We start from the raw sequence: 24,442 nt of genomic DNA on the forward strand, positions 1-24,442 counted from the left end.
AGAAGGGCTTGATCTTCTTCCCATGAGGGAAGAAACTAAAATGGATCTGTTGGCAGGAGTAGTTAGAAAGAACTTAGGCTAATATACAGTCCCAAATATAATTTGAAAAGAAATTAAATCCTAAACTTTTTTCACTAAGTATGACATCATTGCAGTCCTTGAAGCTGCTGCATGCATTAACTTACATAGCCCTGCGCCTTCACAGTGGTGATTTATGTATCAGTTGCAAATGAGCACTGTCTAAGGCAGAAATGTTCTCATTAGAAAATGGGCAGTAGACTAATGGTTTTTTTCCTCATCTTTAGCTGTGGGGACACTGTCTGACAAGCATACACACTGTACAGACATTAATGGTCCACAGATGCATTATTGACCATTTCCTAGGCATATAATTTTCTTTGAGCATTTGTGTTTTATAATTACTTGGGGAAAATTTGCTACTTTTCTTCAGACATGATGAATAGGCTGTTTCTCAGCCTGTTAATTTCAGTATGATTACCTTAATTTACCAGAAGCTGTAAATGTTAGTACATCCTGCTTACCTCCCAAGAGCAAGCAAGGAATAGACAAGCCATTGATGGGATAAATAATTTTTGAAATCAAATTCTTCAGAATAAACATTAAAATAGGTGGAATTTTACCAGCAGCTTATTGTTTAAAAATTGATAGATAATCACAAAACATTTGGTGTTTTTTTTGGAACTTACCAAAGACATAGTTCATATTATTTTCCTTTAGATGTGTATATCTGTATCACTTAGAATCTGGGGGGTTCAGATATAAAGTTTCAAATTGTATTTACTTGGAGTTTATTCCATACTATTCTATCTGCTAATAGAAACTGGTTTAACATTTGAGATCCTTGGTGTAACCACAGTCCAGACCTTGGTGGTGAAGAAGGAAGTCTAAAACAAGCCCTCTGAAAACCATAACTGGCATTGCATTTTGCTTCCTAGAAAAGACATGAAGCTATCTTCAGGCCTGAGAAAACCTTTGAAGTCTTCAAAAATATTACATTTTCCAAATAAAAATATCTGGTATATACTTCTTGGTTTCCTCTTAGTTTATAGCATATTGAAAATGGCCAGAAGCTGAATCCTTGAGAAGTGACAGCAAGCGGTAGGACACTGAATAAAGGCTCTCGAATTTTAATGTGCGTAAGTAGTTAGAAATGCAGCTTTCCATACCCACCCCCAGAAAATATGATTCACTAGGGCTGGGGTAAGGCCTGAGAGTCTCAATTTTCAATGAATACCAGGGAATTCTCTTGCAGATGGTCTCTGGACTACACTTCAAAAAGCATTGGTATACATACAGTAAAATCTATCAACAAAAGCAACCTCATCAGTTGACAGCACTGAGTAATAACCCATGTCCACAATTAATTCATTCATCAGATATTTACTGAGTGCCTGCTGCTGTATGTCATTTATTAGTAGAGACAAGGAATAAATGGAACAAAATATCATCACTTCCCCCAGGTGTTAAATCTAAGAGAATATACAAGCAATCACAATATAAGAATGCTACCTTTGAATCATTCATTCCTTTGTTAATTTATTCAATGAACATTTATTGAAGACTGATATATATGCCAGGTACTTTGCTTAAATAGGATATTCTCTGTTTAAGAAGATAAAATAGTGTAATAAATATTAGAATGATTTTGATGTTTAAATGGGTAAACCAGTTATCTGGAAGATTTACTTCTGTGGAAAACTTCCTTTCTTAGTTATTTGAATAATTGAAGTTTAACAACTCTGATACTAAGCCAGATAATTATGACTTAAAATGAGGTCTTTTTAGTTATTAAACCCCTTGAGCAGAGTTCAAAGTGCATCTGAATGATACTTAGTTCTTATATATTATAATAAGATAAAATCTTACACATAACTTAGGAATATAAAATATTTTCTTTGGAATTCCATCTAATAATTTAGAAAAAGAGTCCACACACATTATCCCCATGTTCATGATCAGTGGATGTAATTGAGATTGTTTTTGAGTTAACAGTGTGTTCAGTCAAGCTGTCCAGAACCAGCCCACGCCTGCACAGCCAGGAGTGTACAACAATATGAGCATCACCGTGTCCATGGCAGGTGGAAACACAAATGTTCAGAACATGAACCCAATGATGGGCCAGATGCAGATGAGCTCTTTGCAGATGCCAGGCATGAATACTGTGTGCCCTGAGCAGGTAAGTGGCACAACTGGCACACTTGCTACACACACACATAGTGCTCTATATCACACCACACTGCAATTCATTATTCCAAAGAAATCAGGAATGTTCAGTTACCTGTCAAAAATAACCACACTTCTTTTTCTTTCCCACTATCTTTTGATAATTACTATTTATTAAGATATACAATGGAAATTTTGACAGACCTTGTAAGATTTTAGTCTCACGAGATTTTAGTGTTTTAGATTTATTATAAAATGATACATATAATACATTGACTTGGAACTTACCCCTTTATATTTTGAACACATTTTCTTCATTTCTCCCTTTCAGTTCAACAAACTCAGTACTTACTATATACAAAGATAGTTCTGTGGGCAATAATATTAACAAGTTGGGGAGGCACAACCTGAACAAAGGATTAGTTGAATAATAGGACAGAACAGCTGTGTAAGAGATGGACCCCATAGGACTGTGCATATATTTCTGTCAGATTAGGGGTATATACAGTTAACCACAGAGGGTTTAAAAGAAAAAGGGTCTGATTAGGAAAGTCTTCATGGGAAATTTGCCTAAAGGAAGAGATAGAAAAGAATATTCAATACTGGTTAGCACAGCATGACCTAGACAGGAATAGATGTTGAAAAGCCTAATGAATGTTAAGGGGATGTTTATATTATATTTAGAGCAGAATTTAATTGGTAAGCTTTTTACGGGGTGTTGCAGGCCATCTAAATGTTTAGTTTATCTTGGAGCCTCCTAAAGATTTTTAAGGAAAGAATGACTAAATTCAAAGTGATATTTAAAAAAGTCTTTGGGTACTCCCTGTAGTTACTATTCTGTCATCAACCACAAAGTAGACTATGGTGACTCAGCTATGACCATATAGCCATAATTTATAGCAAGTCTTAAAAAACATGTAAACACTGATTACCTTTTCTATAGAATTCCTTTTTGATATGAATTTTTTAAAAAGTCCCCATTCACCAGGTATTAGCCTAATGAAGTTAGCAGGGAAAAAATCAACAACTTAGGGACTTCCCTGGTGGCACAGTGGTTAAGAATCCACCTGCCAACTCAAGGGACACGGGTTCGAGCCCTGGTCTGGGAAGATCCCACATACCACAGAGCAGCTAAGCCCATGCACCACAACTACTGAGCCTGTGTTCTGGAGCCCGTGTGCCTAGAGCCTGTGCTCCATGACAAGAGAAGCCACTGCAATGAGAAGCCTGTGTACCGCAACAAAGAGTAGCCCCCACTCGCCGCAACTAGAGAAAGCCCACACACAGCAACAAAAATCCAACGCAGCCAAAAATAAAATTACTTAATTAATTAAAAAAAAAATAGAACTTCATTTAAAAAAAAACTCAATGACTTAGTGATATCTTTTAGCAAAATAAAAGAACTAAATAGGATTGTTTCTTGTCCTTGTTGTTATCTTGTCGTATTTCAGTTAGTAGAATTATTCACTATCTCTAGTATATTAAGACAGAATAATAAAAAATAAAATGAATTAGGTAAAAAGAATATTACATTTAAAATGTATTTCTTATATAGTTGGGTCTTGCTTTTTTATTCAGTTTGACAATCTCTGCCTTTTAATTGGAGTGGCTAGCCCATTTACATTTAATGTGATTATTGATATTGCTATTGAAGATTGAAATCTCTCATCTTATTTGTTTTCTCTTTGTCCCATCTTGCCTTTTTTGGTTTAATTGAATATTTTAATTCATTTTATCTCCTTTGTTGGTTTATTAGCTATAAATAACTCTTGTTTTACTGGTGCTTTAGAGTTTATAGTATACATCTTTGTTGCCATCTACCTTCAAATGCTATTATATCACCTCATATAAATATAAAAATCTCACAATGGTTTATTTCTATTTCTCCCCTCCTGTGCTATTGTTGTACATACATATCATATCTACATATGCTAATACCCCACAATATGTTGTTAGTACTTTTTTACTTTGCTTTTTTTACTTTAAACAGTCAATAATATTTTTTAAAGTTTAAATAAGTAGTTTTTATATTTCACACGTAGTTATTTCCAGTGTTCTTCATTCCTTGGTGTAGATCCAAATTTCCATCTAGTATCATTCTCCTTCTTCCTGAAGGTCTTCATTTTTTATAGTGCACGTCTGCTAGTGATGAATTCTTTCAGCTTTTGTATGTCTGAAAAAGTTTTTGTTTCACCATCATCTTTGAAAGTTCTTTTCCCTGAATTCTAGGTTGGTAGTTTTAGCTTTCAGTACTTTAAAGACATTGCTCCACTGTATTTCTGATGAGATATCTGCTGTCTCTGGCTGCTTCTAAGATTACTCTCTTTATCACTGGTTTTAGGCAGTTTGGTTATGATATACCTTAGTGTGATTTTCTTCATGGTTCTTGTGCCTGGGGTTCAGTCAGCCTCTTGATTCACAGGTGTATAATTTGCATCAAATTTGGGAAAGTATTGGCCATTATTTCTTCAGATATTTTTTCTGTCACCAACCCCCTCCTCTTCTTCAGAGACTCTAATTACACATATCGTAGGCCATTTGAGTTATCCTACAGTTCACTGATTTTCTGGGTTTGGAGTTTTTTAAGGGGGTATGAGGTCAGTCATTTTTTTCTCTGTGTGTTTCATTTTGGATAGTTTTTATTGCTATAGCCTCAGATTCACAGTTCTTTTCTTTTGCAATATCTGATAGTTTTATCTAGTATATTTTCATCTCTAGAAATTCACTTTGGACCCTTTTTATATCTTCCCTATCTCTAACATGTTCAGTCTTTCCTCTTTTTGAATATGTGGAATATGGTTATTATAATAGCTGTCTTAATATTCTTGCTTGTCACTTCTAGCATCTGCATCATTTTAGGATTGGCTTCAATTAATTGATTTTTCACTTAATTATGGATCATATTTTTCTGTTACTTTGTTTTTTTATTTTATTTTTAAAAAATTTTATTGAAGCATCATTGATTCCAATGTTGTGTTAATTTCTGCTTTTCAGCAAAGTGATTCAGTTATACTTGTATATACATTCTTTTTTAATATTCTTTTCCATTATGGTTTATCACAGGATGTTTAATATAGTTCCCTGTGCTGTACAGTAGGACCTTATTGTTTATCCATCCTATGTATAATAGTTTGCATCTGCTAATCCCAAACTCCCAATCCTTCCTGACCCTACCCCCTCACCCCCATGGCAACCACAAGTCTGTTGTCTATGTCTGTGAGTCTGTTTTTGTTTCGCAGATATGTTCATTTGTGTCGTATTTTAGATTCCACATATAAGTGATATCATATGGTACTTGTCTTTCTCTTTCTGACTGACTTCGCTTAGTATGATAATCTCTAAGTCCATCCATGTTGCTGCAAATGGCATTATTTCATTCTTTTTAATGGCTGAGTAATATTCCATTGTGTATATATACCACATCTTCTTTATCCATTTATCTGTTGATGGACATTTAGGTTGTTTCCATGTCTTGGCTATTGTAAATAGTGGTGCTGTGAACATAGGGGTGCATGTATCTTTACAAATTATAGTTTTGTCTGGGTATATGCCCAAGAGTGGGATTGCTGGATATGGCAACGCTAATTTTAGTTTTTCGAGGAACCTCCATACTGTCTCCATAGTGGCTGCACCAATTTACATTCCCACCAGCAGTGTAAGAGGGTTCCCTTTTCTCCACACCTCCAGCATGTATTGTTTGTAGACTTTTTAATGATGGCCATTCTGACCGGTGTGAAGTGATACCTCACTGTAAGTCATAGTTTTGGTTTGCATTTTTCTAATAATTAGCGATGATGAGCATCTTTTCATGTGCCTGTTGGCCATCTGTATGTCTTCTTTGGAGAAATGTCTATTTAGGTCTTCTGCCCATTTTTCGATTGGGTTGTTTGTTTCTTTGTTGTTGAATTGTATAAGCTATTTGTATATTTTGGAAATTCATCCCTTGTCAGTCACATCTTTTACAAATATTTTCTCCCAGTCCGTAGGTTGTCTTTTCATTTTGTTTTTGGTTTCCTTTGCTGTGCAAAAGCTTGTAAGTTTGACTAGTTCCCATTGGTTTATTTTTGCTTTTATTTCTATTGCCTTGGGAGACTGACCTAAGAAAACATTAGTACGATTTATGTCAGAGTCTGCCACTTTGCATACCTGGTAATTTTTTATTGGATCCCAGACATGTGAATTTTACCTTGTTTATGTTCCTATAAATATTGAGATTTGTTTTGGGAAATGCTTAAATTACTTGGAAATAAACAGTTTGATTTTTTTCAGGTCTTGCTTTTTTGTTTAGTGGGACCAGAGCAGTATTTAGTATAGGGCTAATTTTACCCTACTACTAAAGCAAAACCATTCTAGTATGCTACCTGAATTATGATGTTTTCCACTCTGGCTGGTGGGATCAGGACCTGTTCCCAGCTCTGTGTGATCTTTGGGAATTATTCCATGTAAATCTTTTCAGGTGAATCTTTGCTTTGGGTAGTTCTGTAACATCCATTAGCTAGTTGATCAATACTAAGCTGCTACTCTCTGTGTTGTTCTCTCCTGATATTCTGCCCTGTGAATTCTAGCTCTATACTCTCAATTCAGGGAGACTGCCAGGTGCTGTCTGGTTCCCTGTCCTCATGCTGCAGCCTGGAAATTCTCTCTAGGCAGTAGGCTGGGGTAGTGGTAGGACTCACCTCAATTGTTTCCCAACCCTTAGGGGCAACTTTCCCCTTCATTGCCTTTGTCCAAGGTCAAGGTCTTGAGTGTGTTCATTTCATATATTTTGTCCAAATTTTTAGTTGATTCAGGCAGAGGATAAATCTCATCCCTGTTACTGAATCTTGACTGGAAATGGAAGTCTTTTGCTAATTAACTTTCACGAGTGTTGAATCAACTTTTTATTGAAGTATCATCTGTGAGGATATACAGAAAAGTATACAACTAGATGAATTTTCGCAAACTGAACACATCTTTTTAACTATCACCTAGATCGAGAAACAGAACATTACCAGCCGCACCCCAAAGGTTCTCCCCACACTCCCTTGCATGTCTGTCTACTTCTACAAAGGGAACCACTGTCCTGACTTCTAACAGCACACTAAATTTCTAAGCTTGTTATTTCTGCTCTCCTCCTATTACTTTTCTGTCAGTGAGATTGTTTTTCATTGAGGAATTTGGTCTGCAACGTAAACAACTAGTTTGTAATTTGGTCTTGTACTTATCTTTAATAGATAAATGATCCAGCACTGAGACACACAGGCCTCTACTGCAACCAGCTCTCATCCACTGACCTTCTCAAAACAGAAGCAGATGGAACCCAGGTCAGTAAGAAAACTCTAAGCCCAGAGCTGTCAAGTTTTCTCTAGATACACAGGAATCTCTGTGTAGCATCGCGGTTAAGAGCCTGACCTTGAGAGTCAGACCTGGTTGTGAGTCCTGGCTCTGCTCTTCTTAGCTGTGTCATCCTGGGCATGTTAGGGAACTTTCCTGAGCTGCCGTATAACCAACAGAACTGATGAGATACCTGCTTAGAGGATTATGAGAGGGTTAAATGAGATAAGCTTTCAGAAAGGTTAATCCAATGTTTAGACAGGATAAGCGATCACAAATGGTGACCACTAATTGCTATTTGTAAATAAACACAGTGCTAAAACTCATGTGTAATCAGAATACCTCAAAAGAGTTCAATAAATTCAGACAAAACAGAATGCGTACTGTGTACTCTGCCTCCTTTTAGAAGTTTGTTTCAAAACAATACAAATAACAAGGGTGGCCACTTTCCTATATCAGCATAAATTAAGATATTTTTTAAAAAACACAGGCCTTATGCAAAGGTGGAGATACAAAGAAACGTGAGACATGTTTGCTCTTTAGGTGAACTGTGGGGAGAAGTGAGGAAAGGAAGCTTCATTTGTGGAATGCTTATGATTTGCCAGGCATTGTGTTAGGCACTATCTGCTTTATCTCATGTAAACATCACTGTAACCCTATGAAGGAGTTAGTTTTCCTTTTTTTTCACAGATGAAGAAACAGAACCTGAGGTGATTTAACTACATATACAATTCACAAACTAGAAAGTGGCAGAGCTGAGGTTCAAACCCAGGTCTTTCTAACACCAAAGTTCATGCTTTTTCTGCCATACCACTTAGGGCCTGTCGAAAGATAAAACATACAGACAAATGCACATAAATTATTACATAACCAAAGAAGGCAAACTCAAATATATTACAAGTAACAAGAGCCATAAGCATTAAAAGAAAGGAGAAATTCCTGAGGTTGTCAGAGAGCATTTATGTAGGAGATAGGAGTGAACTGGGCCTTGAAGGAGGCAAGTGAAGGAGAAAGGTACTGTGGTTTTTGGAGGCTGAGGAAGGGGGTGAGCTTGGAAGTCCAGGAGATTGGAAGTTAGAGGGCACAGAGACAGGGAAACAGTAATATCAGCATAGTCCTGGGAAGCCAAATCCACTGAGCATAAAGGGTTTGTAATAAGAATTCACAGGAATTAAAATTGGTAAAGTAGATTGGATCAAATTTCCAGGGGCCTTGAATACTAAACTCTAAGGAATTTGGATTCAGTCCTACAAATGAAGCATCATCCCTGAAGGGGAACAGTGAGAAGAGTGCTAGTTTAAGCTTCATCTTGAGGGGGGAAGAGGGAAAAGGAAGAGCACTGGACAGCCAGCTCAGAAAGAGGAAAGCCAGTTAGGAAACTATGTGCATAGTTGGAGCACCGGGAAATAGGATCTGAGTCCTGTGATGGTGAAGAGAGGATTTTGTGCTGAGGGAAATGAAGTCTTTATTCACTAGAAGTTTTTAAAAGTCTCCTACTTACAGAGACATATACTTACGACAAAACAACTAAGTTTTAAAGTTCCTGAGTCCTGGGATAGTACGTGAATTGAAGTAAAAACTATGTTGGAAAATCTAACGAGGTTGGGACTCAGCTCTCACATCACTCTTCTCATTGGGCAAAGCATAAGTTTTGTTTTCGTGTTGCTTTGCCTGTCTGTGAAGGTATAGCAATATCAGAAGTCCTCTGAGGTCTGGTCTAAGTCACCATGTTTTTAAGTAATAATTCAAAAAGGCTGAGATGTGTACTTTTTGGAGTTTGGTATCTTTTTAATAAAGCATTCTTTTTAAAGCAGCAGAATTTTCTCTCCAGTTTGTTTTATCATGCCTTTATCAAAAATTTTTTAAGTGTTTGGGGGCACAAACACCTTATGCTCTGCCCCAGTATCTCATATGTTGAAACATATAAACATGAAATTTTATGTTAATTTTTTAAAAAATGAGTCATTGCCTAAATGCACTATAGTTTGTGCTCACGTTAAGTTTCAGTGGCAGAATCTTCTTTCTGTGGTAGCCCATCATGAAATCTCTATTTGCTCTAATGTTTTTGTATTTGCCAGACAAAAGCTGGAGAGTGAGTTGGATAGAAATATAGAAACAGATGTACAGAAAAGGAGATGGAAAAGAACAAGGAGAGAAGGAGTAGGGGAGGATAGAGGGCTAGCTGCACTTGGAGAGCTGGGATGGGGAAGAGGAGAGAACAGGAAAAGAACACAGAGAATAGAGAAGGCGGAAGAAGGCTGGTAGGGGAATTGTTGACATAGAGAGAGAGGAAGGCCAGGGTTGGAGCTCTAGAAGGAAAAGAGTAGGAATGAGAAGTTATAGAGAACAAAGGTGGGTGGAGGGCACAGAGGCAGCTGGGGAATAGACTCAGAGCTGTTGTATGTTATGTACCTGAGGAAGAGCCCAAAAGAAGAAGAAAACAAATGGGAGCTAGTGGGGACAAGAAGCAAAATTTGGGAAACTGGGGGAAAGAGGAGGATGAGAGAGAGGGTGAGGACAGAAACAATACTAATCTAAATAAAGGTTTAATTCATCAGACACTAAAAAAGCTCAGCTCAAGAACTATCTGCCTTATCCGACAGAGTAGAGTGGAGGTGTAGGTGCATCGTGAGGAAAAAACATCAGGGGTTAGACTGATGGAGAAATTGGATGGTCGGGGCATTTGGCAATTGGCCAATTAAGGTTGATGGAAAACAACTTTTGTTCAATTAAGATAGAAAAGTTTTCAGAAACACTGAGTGTAATTGACATGAATTTAGTGATGAACAAAAAAATCTATCACTAATCTAAAATACTTCATGAACCTATTTAAACATGAGGCACAAGTTTGCCAAATGCTGAGACACTTAGATAGATGCACCTGGATACCTTAGAAAGCATCTCCATTCTTGGTCTGGAACATTCACAAGTGTGATATTGGCCTAATCAGTTCTACAGATGACTTTTTAATAAGGCTGATTGTTGAAGACTAACTTCTGGCTTTGTTTTCCTGATAGAAAATGTTAAAACTGTGTAACCTTAGACTTTTTAAAGGAATACATATATTATTACTGAAAGTAGTTAAAGGGAAAATTCACACTGTTCTCAGCTAGTAGTTTACTGTTATTTTTAGCTCATGTGTTTAAATGGATTGTCTATCAGGAAAAATAAGTTAAATATAAAATTTTTATTTGTTCTCATATTTTGCTGTAATTCTAAAGGCAATATGTAAAGGAGCTATGTAATAGTATATTTAGATACTACACAAATCTTCTGGACATTAATTTTAGTAATACTGATGTCCTATTTACTGAGCTGTGGTGGTTTTTATTTTGCTAATACTGGGTTAAAGCCCTTAATTTTCTAACATCATAAAGATTTTTTTATCCTATTAAAGTCATCCATAGAATGCTTTTATAACCAGTTTTCCAAATAATATACCTATTTTTTAAACCCACCACTGGATACCCAGACTGAAACTGGGCTTTTCCCAATCTTGGCAATATTAGCAATGATGCTCATTTTCAGTATTGATGGCAACCCTGTAGGAGGCTTGACCATTCCAATTTTGATTTTATTTTTAAAGTGTGAACTTTCCAGAACCCTGAGCAAAATGAGTGCAGCGATTTTCTTTTTGTAGGACAAGAAGACAGAAGAGTTCTTCTCTGTGGTGACTACAGACTAGAGGAATGCTCTAGTGAGTTTCCACTTCAAGTAGTACCCACTCATAAGCCGGGGGGGCAGACCCTTCTGTCTAAACACATCTTTTATTTGTGTTCCAGCAGGTGCAACAGGTTCAGGTGTTTGCTGACGTCCAGTGTACAGTGAATCTGGTAGGCGGGGACCCTTACCTGAACCAGCCTGGTCCACTGGGAACTCAAAAACCCACGGCAGGACCACAGACCCCCCAGGCCCAGCAGAAGAGCCTCCTTCAGCAGCTACTGACTGAATAACCACTTTTAAAGGAATGTGAAATTTAAATAATAGACATACAGAGATATACAAATATATTATATATTTTTCTGAGATTTTTGATATCTCAATCTGCAGCCATTCTTCAGGTCGTAGCATTTGGAGCAAAAAAAAAAAAAAAAAGAAAAAAAGTTCACTTTCGTTGGGAGATTGAGAGATGTTTTTGTTTCTTTCTTTGTAAAGGCCTTGGATATTGAAAAAATAACAAGGCAGAACAGTTGGACAATCTCTCTCTTGAGCCAAATTTAATTATTCTTATTTTTGTAATCAGTCATTGGCTTCTTATCTGGATGAAGGCTTTTGGAGGAGAACCAAAATGACAAGTTCCAAGGGGAAGATGAAGCTCCGCCTCTGCTGGCTCAGTCCTGACCCTGCCAAGGAAGAAGGGCCCAGTGGGGCTTTGCCTGTGCCCATCCACCAAAGGCTGTCACAATGTCTCTAAATCAGCAGCCCTCCCCTTCCCAACCAGGCAGCTTGTGTGTACAATCAGCTTCTTCTAGCAACTCTATATCTGTTGGCTTCAAGAGAATATTTTGCCTCCACATATGTACCCCTTCTCCTTTTTTTAAAGATGGATTTAAACCAAGATGCCTCCAGGAATGAGGACGAAATGAGTATATTCACAGAAGAATCCAAAAAATACAGTTTGGGGGAAAATGCAATAATTTTTGATGAGATGGGTGAAGGACAAGAAGCGAGTTATGTCAATTATTGTAGATACAATTTTCTGATTAAATCTGGACAAAAGGCAGCCTGTTCTTTCTGCTTTTATTGTATTAACAGCTGAGGTAGCTAAAGTTATTTAAAATAAAATTAAATTTATGATCCAGTAGCTTATTTTTCCCTTTAAATCTCACTGTAAATATATTTGATTTCTTGTAGAAATTGATTTCCTTCTGTTTAATTTTATGGTTTTATTATCCTACTCTTGATTTTTCTAAATTTCTGTGTGTGAAATATAACACTGATTGAATTGCAGTTACATTTGGCTAGTAATATTTCATTATTTTAATAACTGTGACGCCATGTATGGATTTACTTTGGGTTTTACATCAAAATGCCACTGCCAGAAAGAGCTGTTCCAGATGAGCTAGAGCATACTGCCCTAGAGTGTCCCTGGGATCATCTAACTTGAGAGCAGTGCAAGGAATTATCACCAGAAGTGCACAGGCTACTTGTACAGAGAAAAATTAATACTCAAAGAAAATCTTCTTCTTTTTTTTTTTTTTTTTTTAGATTGACTTTGGGAATTTGAATTTTCATCAGTGCAAATATAAATCTCTCTATTCCTGCTCTGAGGCTAATTGATACCATATTTTCCCTTTGTGTCTTGTCACTCTGCCACGTCTTGTCTCATCCTGGCCTCTGAGTCAAGGACCCAGTGAACTGACTTTCTAGTTCTAGAAGTGCCACTGAAAGGCCAGGAAAGCTTGAGAAAGGTATTCTGGAAGAAGCAAAGGTAGACCCCCATCACTCGCCTTTACTGCACCCCTGGGCCTGTGAACGATGACAACATCTGACATTGTGCACCAGCTACCTCTGCTTCCATGGCAGAGAAAAGGCCATAAGAACTAACAATGGAAGAGGAGCACGGACTCAGACATCAAGGAAGAAGCCATTTTCCCAGGTCCTCCTTTCTGCATCTCACCACCCCTAGTTACAAGTAACTCCATTGAACAGCATCTATTCAGAACCTGTACCGAATAAAAAGATTGATGGAAGGGCTCAAGTGGGTAGCAAGTATTGAAACAGAAACAGGACACTCAGTTACAAACATTCTCTCTTTTAGTTTTTCAGAAAAATGCATCCCTGATTTAATTCATTCCCAGCTTGAAAGCCCAGCCATATTATGCTAGTCCCTCCCAAACTGTTCTAGGAGGTCATTTCTGTTTTGTTTGTGATATTTAGACGTGCAGACTTCAGGAAGTTCACCTTTAACTTCAGCATTCCAGATGAAGTTTCCTGACTCAGTACTTTTGCATAAGGAACTTAAAAAAAAAAAAAAGTGGTAAGGAAAATTGGAGATGCTAATATCCTCCCCCATCCCAACTGCACCTTAAAGTATGCATGTCACCTTCAAGGTTTTATAATTGCACTGTTTGTTTTATGTATGTACAGATTAAAATTATTGCTACATTTGAGGAAAATAAAATTGCTTGCTTCTATGTAATTCCTGTCATTCCACAGGAAATTCACTTTTCCAGCTACTGAATAGATGGGTTGCCTCTTCTTTTACAGGGAAGAAATGAAACCTACATCCTGCAGGAATTGTCAAAACCCAAAATGACTAACTATAATTAAAGGATAATAAAAGAAAGGATCCCTGAAGCTAAAGCTCCTCGAAGTCACCCTAATAAGAACCAGCCCAGTGAAATTTGAGAAGGTCCCAGTGAAGCTGAGATAGTAGGCTGTGAGGAAATGCTAACTCTGGCCACTTGTCTGATGATTAAACACTCTGGTCCTACTGTTTCTTCACCTAGGAGATCTGGTCCAGGCAGCACTTCTTAGCCACAGGATAACATCTCTCCCACAATCATTGGTTTTTACACACTAACATTTATTATTATTATGCAGATGTTGAATCTTACTTGAGGAGGCTCTTTCTTGACAATGCATTTTATGAAAATTAGGCCCTGTTTCTTGTTTGTGTGTTTTTAAGGCAACTAGGTTCACCAACACTTGGCCAAGTAGGGCCGGCCAGGGTAAGGAGGGTGAGCAAATCTGATTCTAGAGGGAGGGGAGGGAGTTTATTGCACACACATTCCTACGCATAACTACGCACAGATTTGGTAGCTGTTGTCTCAAATTATACTTTTGGGAGAACAGAACCTTTTTTCCAAAAGTCAGGATAAGGTAAAAAAAGATACTTAGGTGAGGCTGAACATTGATTTAAATTTATCCTAAGGTAGGGGTGTGAAGGCCATTAGAAAAACAAATAGTAATAAGTGAGGAAAAAGTGAGGTTGATATAGAACTTCATCTTCTTTATGGTTTTGCCTAGAGTAGTTTCCATACTTAGAAACTGTCTCCTGGGCCCTAAGAATCAAAGAAAAAGAAAGGACAGTTGTCTGTTTACAAAGGAAGTTGTGCTTATTTCCTTGTTGACATTAACTGCTCTTCCCAGAAGAGCTGCTCCACTTGAATAAAGTGAATAATTCAGAGCAAGCTCGATCCTTGACCATTCCTGTACCTCTGAAGAAGATCTTGATGATTTAATTAGGCCCATAAATTTTTTTTATTGGCGAAAACTGCCAAAGGAAGCATTCCTCCATACAGAACCTTTTCTGCCAGCACTAAATTAGTTTTCTTTTTATACTTTACATTCATTGCCACAAGAGCTCTTAACAAGATTGAAGAAACGCAAAGCTCTGGCCTCACTCAACACATTTTATTGTCTTTATCCAAGGCACTAAGGATGTGGAAGGATCCAGACAGATGTGAACCCTGCCCTCCCAGAGCTTATATTTACATGGGGGTGCTTACATAGCTATAATCACAATTGGATTAAATGATATAAAGGAGAATTAGAAGTTGCTTTGTGAGTGAGACCTTGTCTGGAGAGTGAAAGGTTTCCTTGAGGAAGAAATGGCATTTGAAGTGAGGTTTGCAGGATGGGGAGGCAGTAGCTCAGTGAAGAGCAGGCTGAGAATTCTGAGGACTGGCGCGTGTGAAGGAGGGCCCGGAGGCAAGAAGGAGCCCCAGAGAGCTGCTCTTCTAAGCTGTTAACCAGTGTTCTGAGTTCTCAAACATGTTGTTAGAATTATGTTACCTGGTGGGCTGCAAAGTAATTTAAATCAGCCTTTGGCTCCAGGAGGGACATGAACGGGCTTTGGGATCCTCACTTGGAAATTGTGCCAGCCAGTAGCTAAGGTCTCTTCCATAACTAGCCCTAACCAGCCAGAAGTGCAGGCTTTTATAGCTTTTACATAATCTGTTGGAGCTGATGAGAATAATTTTAAAAATTCAGGGAAAATCAATTTGCACTGTAACATTTCTAAGGTGCTTTTAGGTACATTATCTCATTTAATCCCCTGCAGTCCTTCGAGAGAGTTGTAAAGAGAAAGGTCAGGACACAAACACTGTCTTTCAGTAGAATTGGGACTGGAACCAACTCTTCTAATTCCAAATTCTGGATTAACTATCCTGGACTATATGATTTAGGATGCATTTGGAGTCTGCAGACTTTAATCTCATTGTGTGACCTTAGGCAATGCTTTTTTACAGGAAATAACTTTTAAAAGCAGGCTTTGAAAAGAGGCCTGAGAACTCACAGGCTGAGAAGAGAGCACCTGGCCCCTTCTCTGGAGGCAGTCAGAGAGCCTGACCTTTGGAAGCCTAAAAGAGGGTGAGCTTTGGCATGAAGTCAGCAGGTGTCCCGATACAGTTTTGGGAGAGGCATTCTGTCCCTGCGTATCTTAACAGAAAATGAAGGAGGGGCTCCATGAAACTGCAGTGTCATCCCCTTAGCTTAAAAGAACTCTGGAAAATATGGGTTCCTTGTGGGGCAGGTATAAAACGACTGGCAGAGGACCCCTTTTGTGAGGTAAAAAATTTGGTTTCTTGGAGCGGATCATGGAAGCATTCACTTTTCTCTAACTCTTGATCCTTTTGCAGACAACGAATCTTTCTTTTATGCTGGAGTTTAGCTCTGGTCTAATCATTTGTGCTTATCTCAGAACTTTGGTAGTTTGTGCAACCAGCAGAACTAAACAGTGTCTAGAGGTATTTGTAGCAAACCCAAGACATTGGCTTGAGAAAAGAAGAATTAAAATGTTAAAAGGAATAATTTCTATTTCATCAGGTTTTCCTCCCGCTCCAATGCCCAGAGGTCCTAAGGTACAGAATAAAACAAAAAACTTTAGACCAAGTTTTCAGTACTTATGACATTTTTGATGAGCTGTTGCAGTACAGACACTGTGATAGGAAGTGTGGGAAGTACAGAGACACTTGCCTGAAGCTGCCTCCTTCCTAATAATGGAGATTATTACAATCAGTTAAATACTTTCCAGGCAATATGCTAGACTAATACTCTTGTGCTAATAATTTCTTAGTTTGTACAGCACATTCACATACAGTATGTCATTTGATCTTCAAAATCCTATGAAGCAATTAGAATAGGTCATAGTGCCGTCTTACAGATGGTGAAACTGAAGCTCAGATGAATGGTCAGGTGGCTGGTAAGTGCCAGACCCAAGAGTCTATCCTTGGGTTTTGTGATGAAGCCTGCCGTTGTTTCCACTGCCCAATTCAACTATTAAAGATAAAAGCACCCTTAGACAGTGACACATACAGACTAGGAATCCTGATGAGTTAAGAGTTTTTCTCTAGAATTCAATTTCCTTAAAAGCTTATAGGGGTTTCCATTTTGAAAATAAAACCTGGGCACTAATTTTGAATGTGTTAAAGTACTGATTTTTTTTTTTTTTTTGTATTTTAAACTTGTGTGAGGGTAATAGTTCTCAAGCAAGTCCCTGACTCGCGCTGAACAATTTCATCTTTTCCCTTGAACCCAGTACTGCTTACACTTATATGCATCTAAAGTCCACTCTTCTAGCCAAGATCTCTCTTCAAGGTCCAGTCTCTAATTTCCAACTGGTGAACATTACCACGTGGATGGCTCCCACCGCACACTCAGCACCTCAAACTTAAGCCCCAAACCAAACAACTTATCTCCCCACAAACAGCTTCTTTGTCCCTTACCTGAATTAGTTGTACCATCATTCCGTTAGTGGTCCTTTTCAACAACTGCCTCCTACTCAAATTACCGAATTGCAAAAAGTTGTCTTTTATAATGCCTCGGAGCTGTCTTCTCTTTTCTAAGCCTATTGATCAGAGATCGAATTCCAGACTCTTTACGGTGGGGGTGATTATAGTAACTACCTTCATGCCTTTTACATTCATCCATCACACCGTCATCAGAGAAGTCTCTCTAAACACAACCTTCAAAATCTGTTGGTGACTAATTCTTGCCAATTGTTGACCTGAAATCTACCAGCCTTTTAAGCTTCATGGCCCTCTACACCCTCTCTAAACAAATGATCCTGCCACACTGATCTGGTCTTTATTCTTGGATTCACTATTTGTGTTCCCACTTCCATTGCCACGTTCATTCTCTTCCCCCCAACCCGTAATGCTCCTCCTTTCTCCTCACTACTCATCCTTCATGGCTTCAATTTATTTTTTTGAATTTTTGAATTTTATTTTTTTATACAGCAGGTTCTTATTAGTTATCCATTTTATACGTATTAGTGTCTACATGTCAATCCCGGTCTCCCAATTCATCTCACCACCACCACCCCCACCGCCACTTTCCCACTTTGGTGTCTATACGTTTGTTCTCTACATCTGTGTCTCTATTTTCTGCTCATGGCTTCAGTTTAGATGCCCTTTCCAAGAAGCCCTCCCTGGACCCCACACTTAGATTAGTCCCCTCTTCTGTACTGCCTTGTGCAGTGTCGGGGCCTCCATTTGGCACTTGGCTATATGTACGTGTTTCTCTCCACCAGATTGTAAGCTTCTTAAAGAAGAGGTTCACATCTCTCTTTCTTCCCCCTCTCAGTGCCTTCCACATAGTAGGCTCTCAACTGCTGATCGAAGAAATAGATGCAGAAGCAGTATTTTAAATAAGGGAAACGAGCTGATAGACCAGGGGCTGAGTTGTCTTCCTAGAGTCTGGATTGTTAAGCTAATGGAAGGTTGCAAAGTATCCAAGAGCTCAAGACAAGATCATGATTCTATCATGATGATTGTTTCTTTTTTTAATGAAATGTGAGCCTCTACATATTTGGAGAATTTACAGAACATTAGCAGTTATCTTTATTACTTCCATTTTTTTAAGGACCGTGTCTAAAAACAATTAATGCACATATAAGTTACTCAAAAGTAGTACTTCATTATTTACATGCTCAAGCTTTATATTTATCGATGATACATGCTGCTGTTAAACCCTTTACTTTCCTCAGAAATTACTTCCCCACTGAAGATCAGCTGATTGGATTGACTACACTTAATGAGAAAATAGAAAAAGACAGATCAGGAGAGACAGTCCCTTCTGGTTTTCCTTCCCAGAGTGAGTATATAGAATGTCCTACTAATATTTCACCTACAATATAATGCCACTGAGAAGTGATTCATGATGAAATTGAACAAGAATAAGATGGCTTTTTGTGAAATTTCTAATTGGCCTTTAAAACCAGTGCCTCTGGAAACTGAGTGACTTAACTTGGTACGTAGACAGATGGGAAAGGTCAATGAGCAGGAAGACCTTCCTCTAACAGAACAAATGTCCTACCTGGAATTTTCCTCATACCTGAAGAGCCAGCCCTGCTCAGTTCTGCCTTATTTGTTTTCAAATCTAAAGTAATTTATCATACACCTGCCTGTACTAAATTTTAGGCTGCATATTTCCTATTCATTGTCCTTTTTAACTTGCAAACTTCTATAAAATAGGTATTAATTTTTTAAAATTAGCTTTTCTTTTTAACATTCTTCTGATGTTAGCAATTGTGTTTTAAATGATAATTACTTAGTAAGCTAGACTTTAAAGTTCAACAAAAACCAACTGGGAAAAAGGCTCTACATAGAAAATGTTCTGTTTAAAGACTCGTGCACGTCTAAGCCTCGGCTTTAAAATTTCATCCTATCTTCTCTTGAAAACTTTTTTAAAGCTTTTTAAGAACATTTTCACGTGTATGTGAAAGTAGCAAGATTAGTATAAGGGACTAGTTCTAGGTTTTCAAATCAGCCTTTGATATGTAATTTTTATAAGCCCAGATAAAGAGGTGACTTCAGTCACTCTTTCCACGTCAGAAAGTAAGCTATAGTTAGTCTTGGGAATCTTTAGACTTAAGGGTTTGTCTTTTAAAACATTGCACAATAGCTACTTTAAAGAATGAATATTTTTAATGTAATAGTAATAACAACATATATATTTTCAGTCAACAGTTATTCATTTAATACCTAGTATTTCCCAGGCACTATTCCAGGCACTGGGGCTACATCCATGAAGAAAATGAAAATCCTTGCCCTCGTGGAGCTTGCATTCTAACGAAGCTTGACTGACAAATGAACAAAATATGTGGTGTGCCAGAAGATTAGTGCTATGAAGAAAAATTAAGTAGGGAAGGAGGGATAGAGAACACTACTGGAGGAGAGTGGTTGCAGTTTAAAACAGGAAAGTCAGGTCTTCAGAGAAGGGGACATTTGAGTGAAAATATGGAGAAAGAGCTTTCTACGTGGAGGTGCAAAAGTCTTGAGGCTGGAGCAGAGTGAATGCAGAGAATTGTAGGAGATGAGGTCAGAGAGGTAATGAGGGCCAGGATGGTGTAGGGCCCTATAGACCAATGTAAGAACTTTGGCTTTTACTCTGAGATGGCGAGCCATTGGAGGATTTTAAGCAGGGGAGTGACCTGATCTCACTTGGGTTTTGGAAGGATCACTCGGGATTTTGTGTTGCACATAGTTGTGGAGAAGGCAAATGCAGAAGCAGGTAGACCTGTAGGAGCCTATTGTAATAGTACAGCTGCGAGAAGATGAGTCGGACCAGAATTGTAGCAGTGGAAATTGTGAGAAGTGGTGAGGTTCTGGGTGTATTTTGAAAGTAGAGACAACAGTATTTGCTGACATATCAGATGTGGAGTGAGAGAAGAATCAAAAACAACTCCTAGGTTCTTGGCCTGAGCAAACTGGAAGGAAGGAATTTCCATTAACAGAGATGGGGAAAAGAGGCAGGTTTAATTTATTTTCTGTCATGATAAGTTTGAGACTCCTGTTAGACATCCAAGAGGAGGAGATGTCAAATCTATTGGATACAGAGGCGGCTGAAATTTAGGGAGTAGTTGGGGCTAAAGATACAAATTTGGAAGTCATCAGTATATAAATTGGCTTTTAAAGCTAGGAGACTGAAAGGTAACTGGAACCCAGGTCTCTTAACTAGGCCATCTCCCTCATATTAAATAATCATGCCCAAGTAGGGTTTATTCCAGGAACAAAGATGGTTCAGTATTTGAAGTCTTACACTGCAAATCACCACAGTAACAATGGAGAAAACCCATATGATCATCTCAGTAAATGAAAAAAAAAAACACACACATATGAATTTTTTAGATTTAGCAAAGCAGTGGCAGAAGGGAGCTTCCTTAATCTGATACAAAGAATTTGCTGAAACTTTCAACAAATTAACATACCTAACAGTGAAGATTTAAAAGCATTCCCATTGCAGTCAATAATAGCAAGTCAGGGATACCTATGAACACGGCTAGTATTCTACTACAGGTCCTAGCCAGTGCAAGGACCTGAACTGACCTCTCCATAATGCAATAAAATGAGAAAAAACATTGAGTATAATGATTGCATTGAAAGAGACTAAATTGTCTGTGGTGGTGATAGATATATAGTGTTTTTGTAGGGTATTGCTTAAATTGATCCTTAAATTTGAATTGATTAATTCCTGTTAGGAATTATTCACAGATAAGGAAACTGAAGCAAAATTGCATAGCCATAAGTAGCAGAGTTCAGCCTTAATCTCAAGTCTTCTGGGACTGTCCTCTGCCTTGCTCTTTCTGTTTATACCATAAGGAAGTAACACCATATTGCTTACGGCTCAATTTTCATTTTGTTACCACATCGTCAGTCTTGTGCCGTTATTTCACACAGCTTCCTTACTGATGTCCCAGCTTTCCTCCCCATTCCCAGCAAATACATCTTGCACCTGTTGCCAGAACAGTCTTCCTCTTGGATCATTAGTACTTCTTCAGAATTCCTTACATCCAGTGCTGAGGAGGAGGTGGAATGCCTTATCCCCACTTCTTCCTTTACAGAGTGAGTTTAATAAACATAATCCTATGGAGTCTGTTGTTCCACTCCTTGTTCTTCTTCATGCAGTTTGAATGAATAGCCTAGTTGGTGGCTGATTGCTTTTGGTCCATGTTTCTCGTTTGGGTGGAACTAATCAAAGCTTGATAGATTGAATGTGGGGGATTTATTCTCTCTCTCTCTCTTCTCCACGTGACCAGTAGGAAGGAGCAACTTTCGTGAGTCTCAGGACAGGAAATTAGCAAGCCCATTCAGGCTATCACACAAAGCTCTATCATCTAAGCTATGGATAATAAAAGTGATATTTTGCTTTGTCACCTGCTTTTTATCTTATTTCTCGAAAGCCTAGGTTCAGGGCTTCCCTGGTGGTGCAGTGGTTGAGAGTCCGCCTGCCGATGCAGGGGACACGGGTTCGTGCCCCGGTCCGGGAAGATCCCACATGCCGCGGAGCGGCTGGGCCCGTGAGCCATGGCCGCTGAGCCTGTGCGTCTGGAGCCTGTGCTCCGCAACAGGAGAGGCCACAACAGTGAGAGGCCCGCGTACCGCAAAAAAAATAAAAAATAAAAAAACCTAGGTTCAGAACTTGGGTGCCACTTTTTTGGCCCTTGCAAAGCCCCCAAAGCTAAAACTTAGGCCAGCTTTTAAGACCTACCATATCTAGATCTCAAAGTAGAGGAGAAGCTGGGGCTGTGCTAACTTGCCCTCAGAGGACAGCTAAAACTTGTGAGGTCATAGTAGCCGAGGGCAGTGGTTCGTGGTTCTCAGCCATTTTTGCACACTGACACCTTCTCGTCAGTAACAGTGGTTCACCACTGCCATTATTCTCAACCAGGAAGCAGTGCACACCCGTAGGATGGCATCTCAGAACCTGTGGGGAAGATATGTTCATTAAACAACAATAAAATGAGACCTTAACATGGCCCCCTAGGGGAGCCCTCTGCGTTCTGCCAGCCCCATGAGAAGCAACGACCTAGGTGTTGATCCTCGGCTCTACAAGTTCAGAAGCTCAATTTTGTCAGCTCATCCACTTATAATTGGTCCCTAGAGTATTGAGTCACACAGCTCATAGTCACAGGAGACTGATTTATAATCCAGCATGTCAATTAACCAATATATAATGGAAGATACAGCTTCCCAGCGCTTGAACTCCTCGTGACCCCTTTTCAAACCGCTCTCTAACTAGTATCTAGATGGCTGAAAATCAGACGAGTAACCAGCTATGAGAGGTTAAGAGAAAATTGACTGACAAAAGGCCTGATTTTCAATCCCAGGCCTGCCACTGACTTTGATCTTGGGCAAGTCAAAGCCTTTCTGAATCAGTAACCTTGAGACAAGACTGCCTGCATCACAAAACTGTCAGGATTGATTAACACATATGGAAGCACTTTGTTCATAATAAAATATTTTTTCACATGTAAGAAACTTAGCAAAGCATAGGAGACTCTTTTTCAAGGATTTGTCACCTATTCTAGGTCTTGCAGCACAGACTTTGCTCCATTGGAGGATCCGTTTTTTGTAAATTTGGTATACAAGGCCAGATATAGTGTACTTAGTGCCAGATTCTTCCTCTCCATCTTGACCCCTTCCTGTAAGCACATCATACACTATCCTTATGTGTTGATTGTAAATCACACACATTTATCGTACACTTTTTAGGTTGCCTGCCTCCTGGGACCAGGCTGCTTCTAGATAACACCAGAGTTTCCGATTCAGTAGGTCTGGGATAGGGCCTGAGAATTTATATTTCTAATAAGTACCCAAGTGATGCTGATCTAGGGACTATGCTTTGAGAGCAGCTGATCTAGTTCAGGTGATAATGAGCTTAGCTGATTCTAATAAGAAAATCTGCCACTTCCCTGCTACTGTCTTGTTCTCACTTGGGTCAGCACATGAGTGCCTGTCCTTTCCTCACTTGGGTAGAAATTTATGCTATTTGTGCTCCCTGCTTTAGGGATTTACCAGAGCGTTATTTCCCAGGTGTGTAGACACTCATCTCTCTCTGGCTTTCTCACTGTCTTACTGCAGAATTTGAATTTTAAAAAAATACTTAAAAAAAAAATACAGGGTCATTTGGAAGCGTTTTCCTAATTGTCTTGAATGGAAGTAGCAGGGAGTGGATGGCATCACTCCCTAGCAGAAAAGGAATTAGACTGGCTTCCATGACTCATGGCTTTCCCTTAAGGAAAGCTCCTTAAGGGCCATGTCTTATATTTTTATGCTCAGGTTGTAGCACCAAGTGCCCCGGCATTGTTCCAAGGGATTTGTACATACTGACACATCTAATCCACATAGCACTCCTGTAAATCCCTGTTGTACAGATGAAGGTCCTGGGGCTCAGGGAACTCGAGTGAAGTGACTTGCCCAAGTTCACACAGCTGAAATATGCGAGAGCCAGGATTTGGACTCAGGCTGTTTGCTACCAGGGTCTGAACTTTAACCACTATGTTATGCCATGTAATACAGTGCTCAGTAAGTTTGTTCAGTGTTATGAAAGGCTATGTGCTTCCCGCTTCGTAGAAGAAAATTAAGTCAACAGGTATTTCTTCCACTATAAACTCATGTATATTCGTACCTTATCCCCACTTCTTTTCTTCTAGTCTCAGAAAAGGTTTCTCTCTCTCTATTCAAGGCCTGTCCTTCCTTATGCCCTTGACCCTACCACTTCTCATTTTTTCCTGAACTTCTTTTATCAGTTATTCCATTTAGTAACTTCAGTCTCTCTTCTCCTTCTCCTCCTTCTCACCTATTAACTTGCTCAAGCGTCTAAGTAAATTCCCCTTTGGGACCCAGCATTCACCTTTCCAGCCCCCACTGTCCTCTCTCCTCCCATTCAAGCTTCTTAAAATAGTCCCCACCTCTTACCTCCCCTCCCATTCTTGTCGGTAGGTTCCAATCTGATTCCCACCTCATATACTATTTAAACTGCTTTCACCAAGTTAATCAACATATTCCCAATTGCTAAATGTTTTCATTTCTTATTTAGTGAAATTCTGTGCTGCCCTTGATTGCTCTCTTCCCCTTGAGACTCTGTTCACTTGGGTTCCTGGGGTTGGTTCTGCCCTCAGCACTCTACCAATTCTCCCTGGGAGACCCTATCAACTCTCCTAGTTTCAAGTGACCATCTCTTATGAAGGAAAATCTTCCTATCTAGTAGCTTGGCA

General features: G+C 38.8%; 1 protein-coding gene across 9 annotated transcripts in view; it reads left to right on the plus strand.

The window, feature by feature from the left end:
• NCOA1 (nuclear receptor coactivator 1) overlaps positions 1 to 13,575 on the plus strand; it is a 259,910-nt gene extending 246,335 nt beyond the window's left edge. For 6 of the 9 annotated variants that reach the window (XM_082852160.1, XM_082852158.1, XM_082852161.1 and 3 more), the window contains 3 exons: positions 2,014 to 2,197; positions 7,398 to 7,487; positions 11,280 to 13,575. In XM_082852160.1, the coding sequence (XP_082708286.1) occupies positions 2,014 to 2,197; positions 7,398 to 7,487; positions 11,280 to 11,450 (445 nt within the window). In that variant the 3' untranslated portion in view covers positions 11,451 to 13,575. Of the gene's footprint in view, positions 1 to 2,013; positions 2,198 to 7,397; positions 7,488 to 11,137; positions 11,195 to 11,279 lie in introns of all 9 variants that reach the window. The other 3 variants (XM_082852165.1, XM_082852166.1, XM_082852164.1) reach the window with 3 other exon arrangements.
• Positions 13,576 to 24,442: the final 10,867 nt, after the last annotated feature.

This window comes from Leucopleurus acutus, assembly GCF_964270905.1.
Source record: "Leucopleurus acutus genome assembly, chromosome: 12".
Classification (NCBI taxonomy): Eukaryota; Metazoa; Chordata; class Mammalia; order Artiodactyla; family Delphinidae; genus Leucopleurus; species Leucopleurus acutus.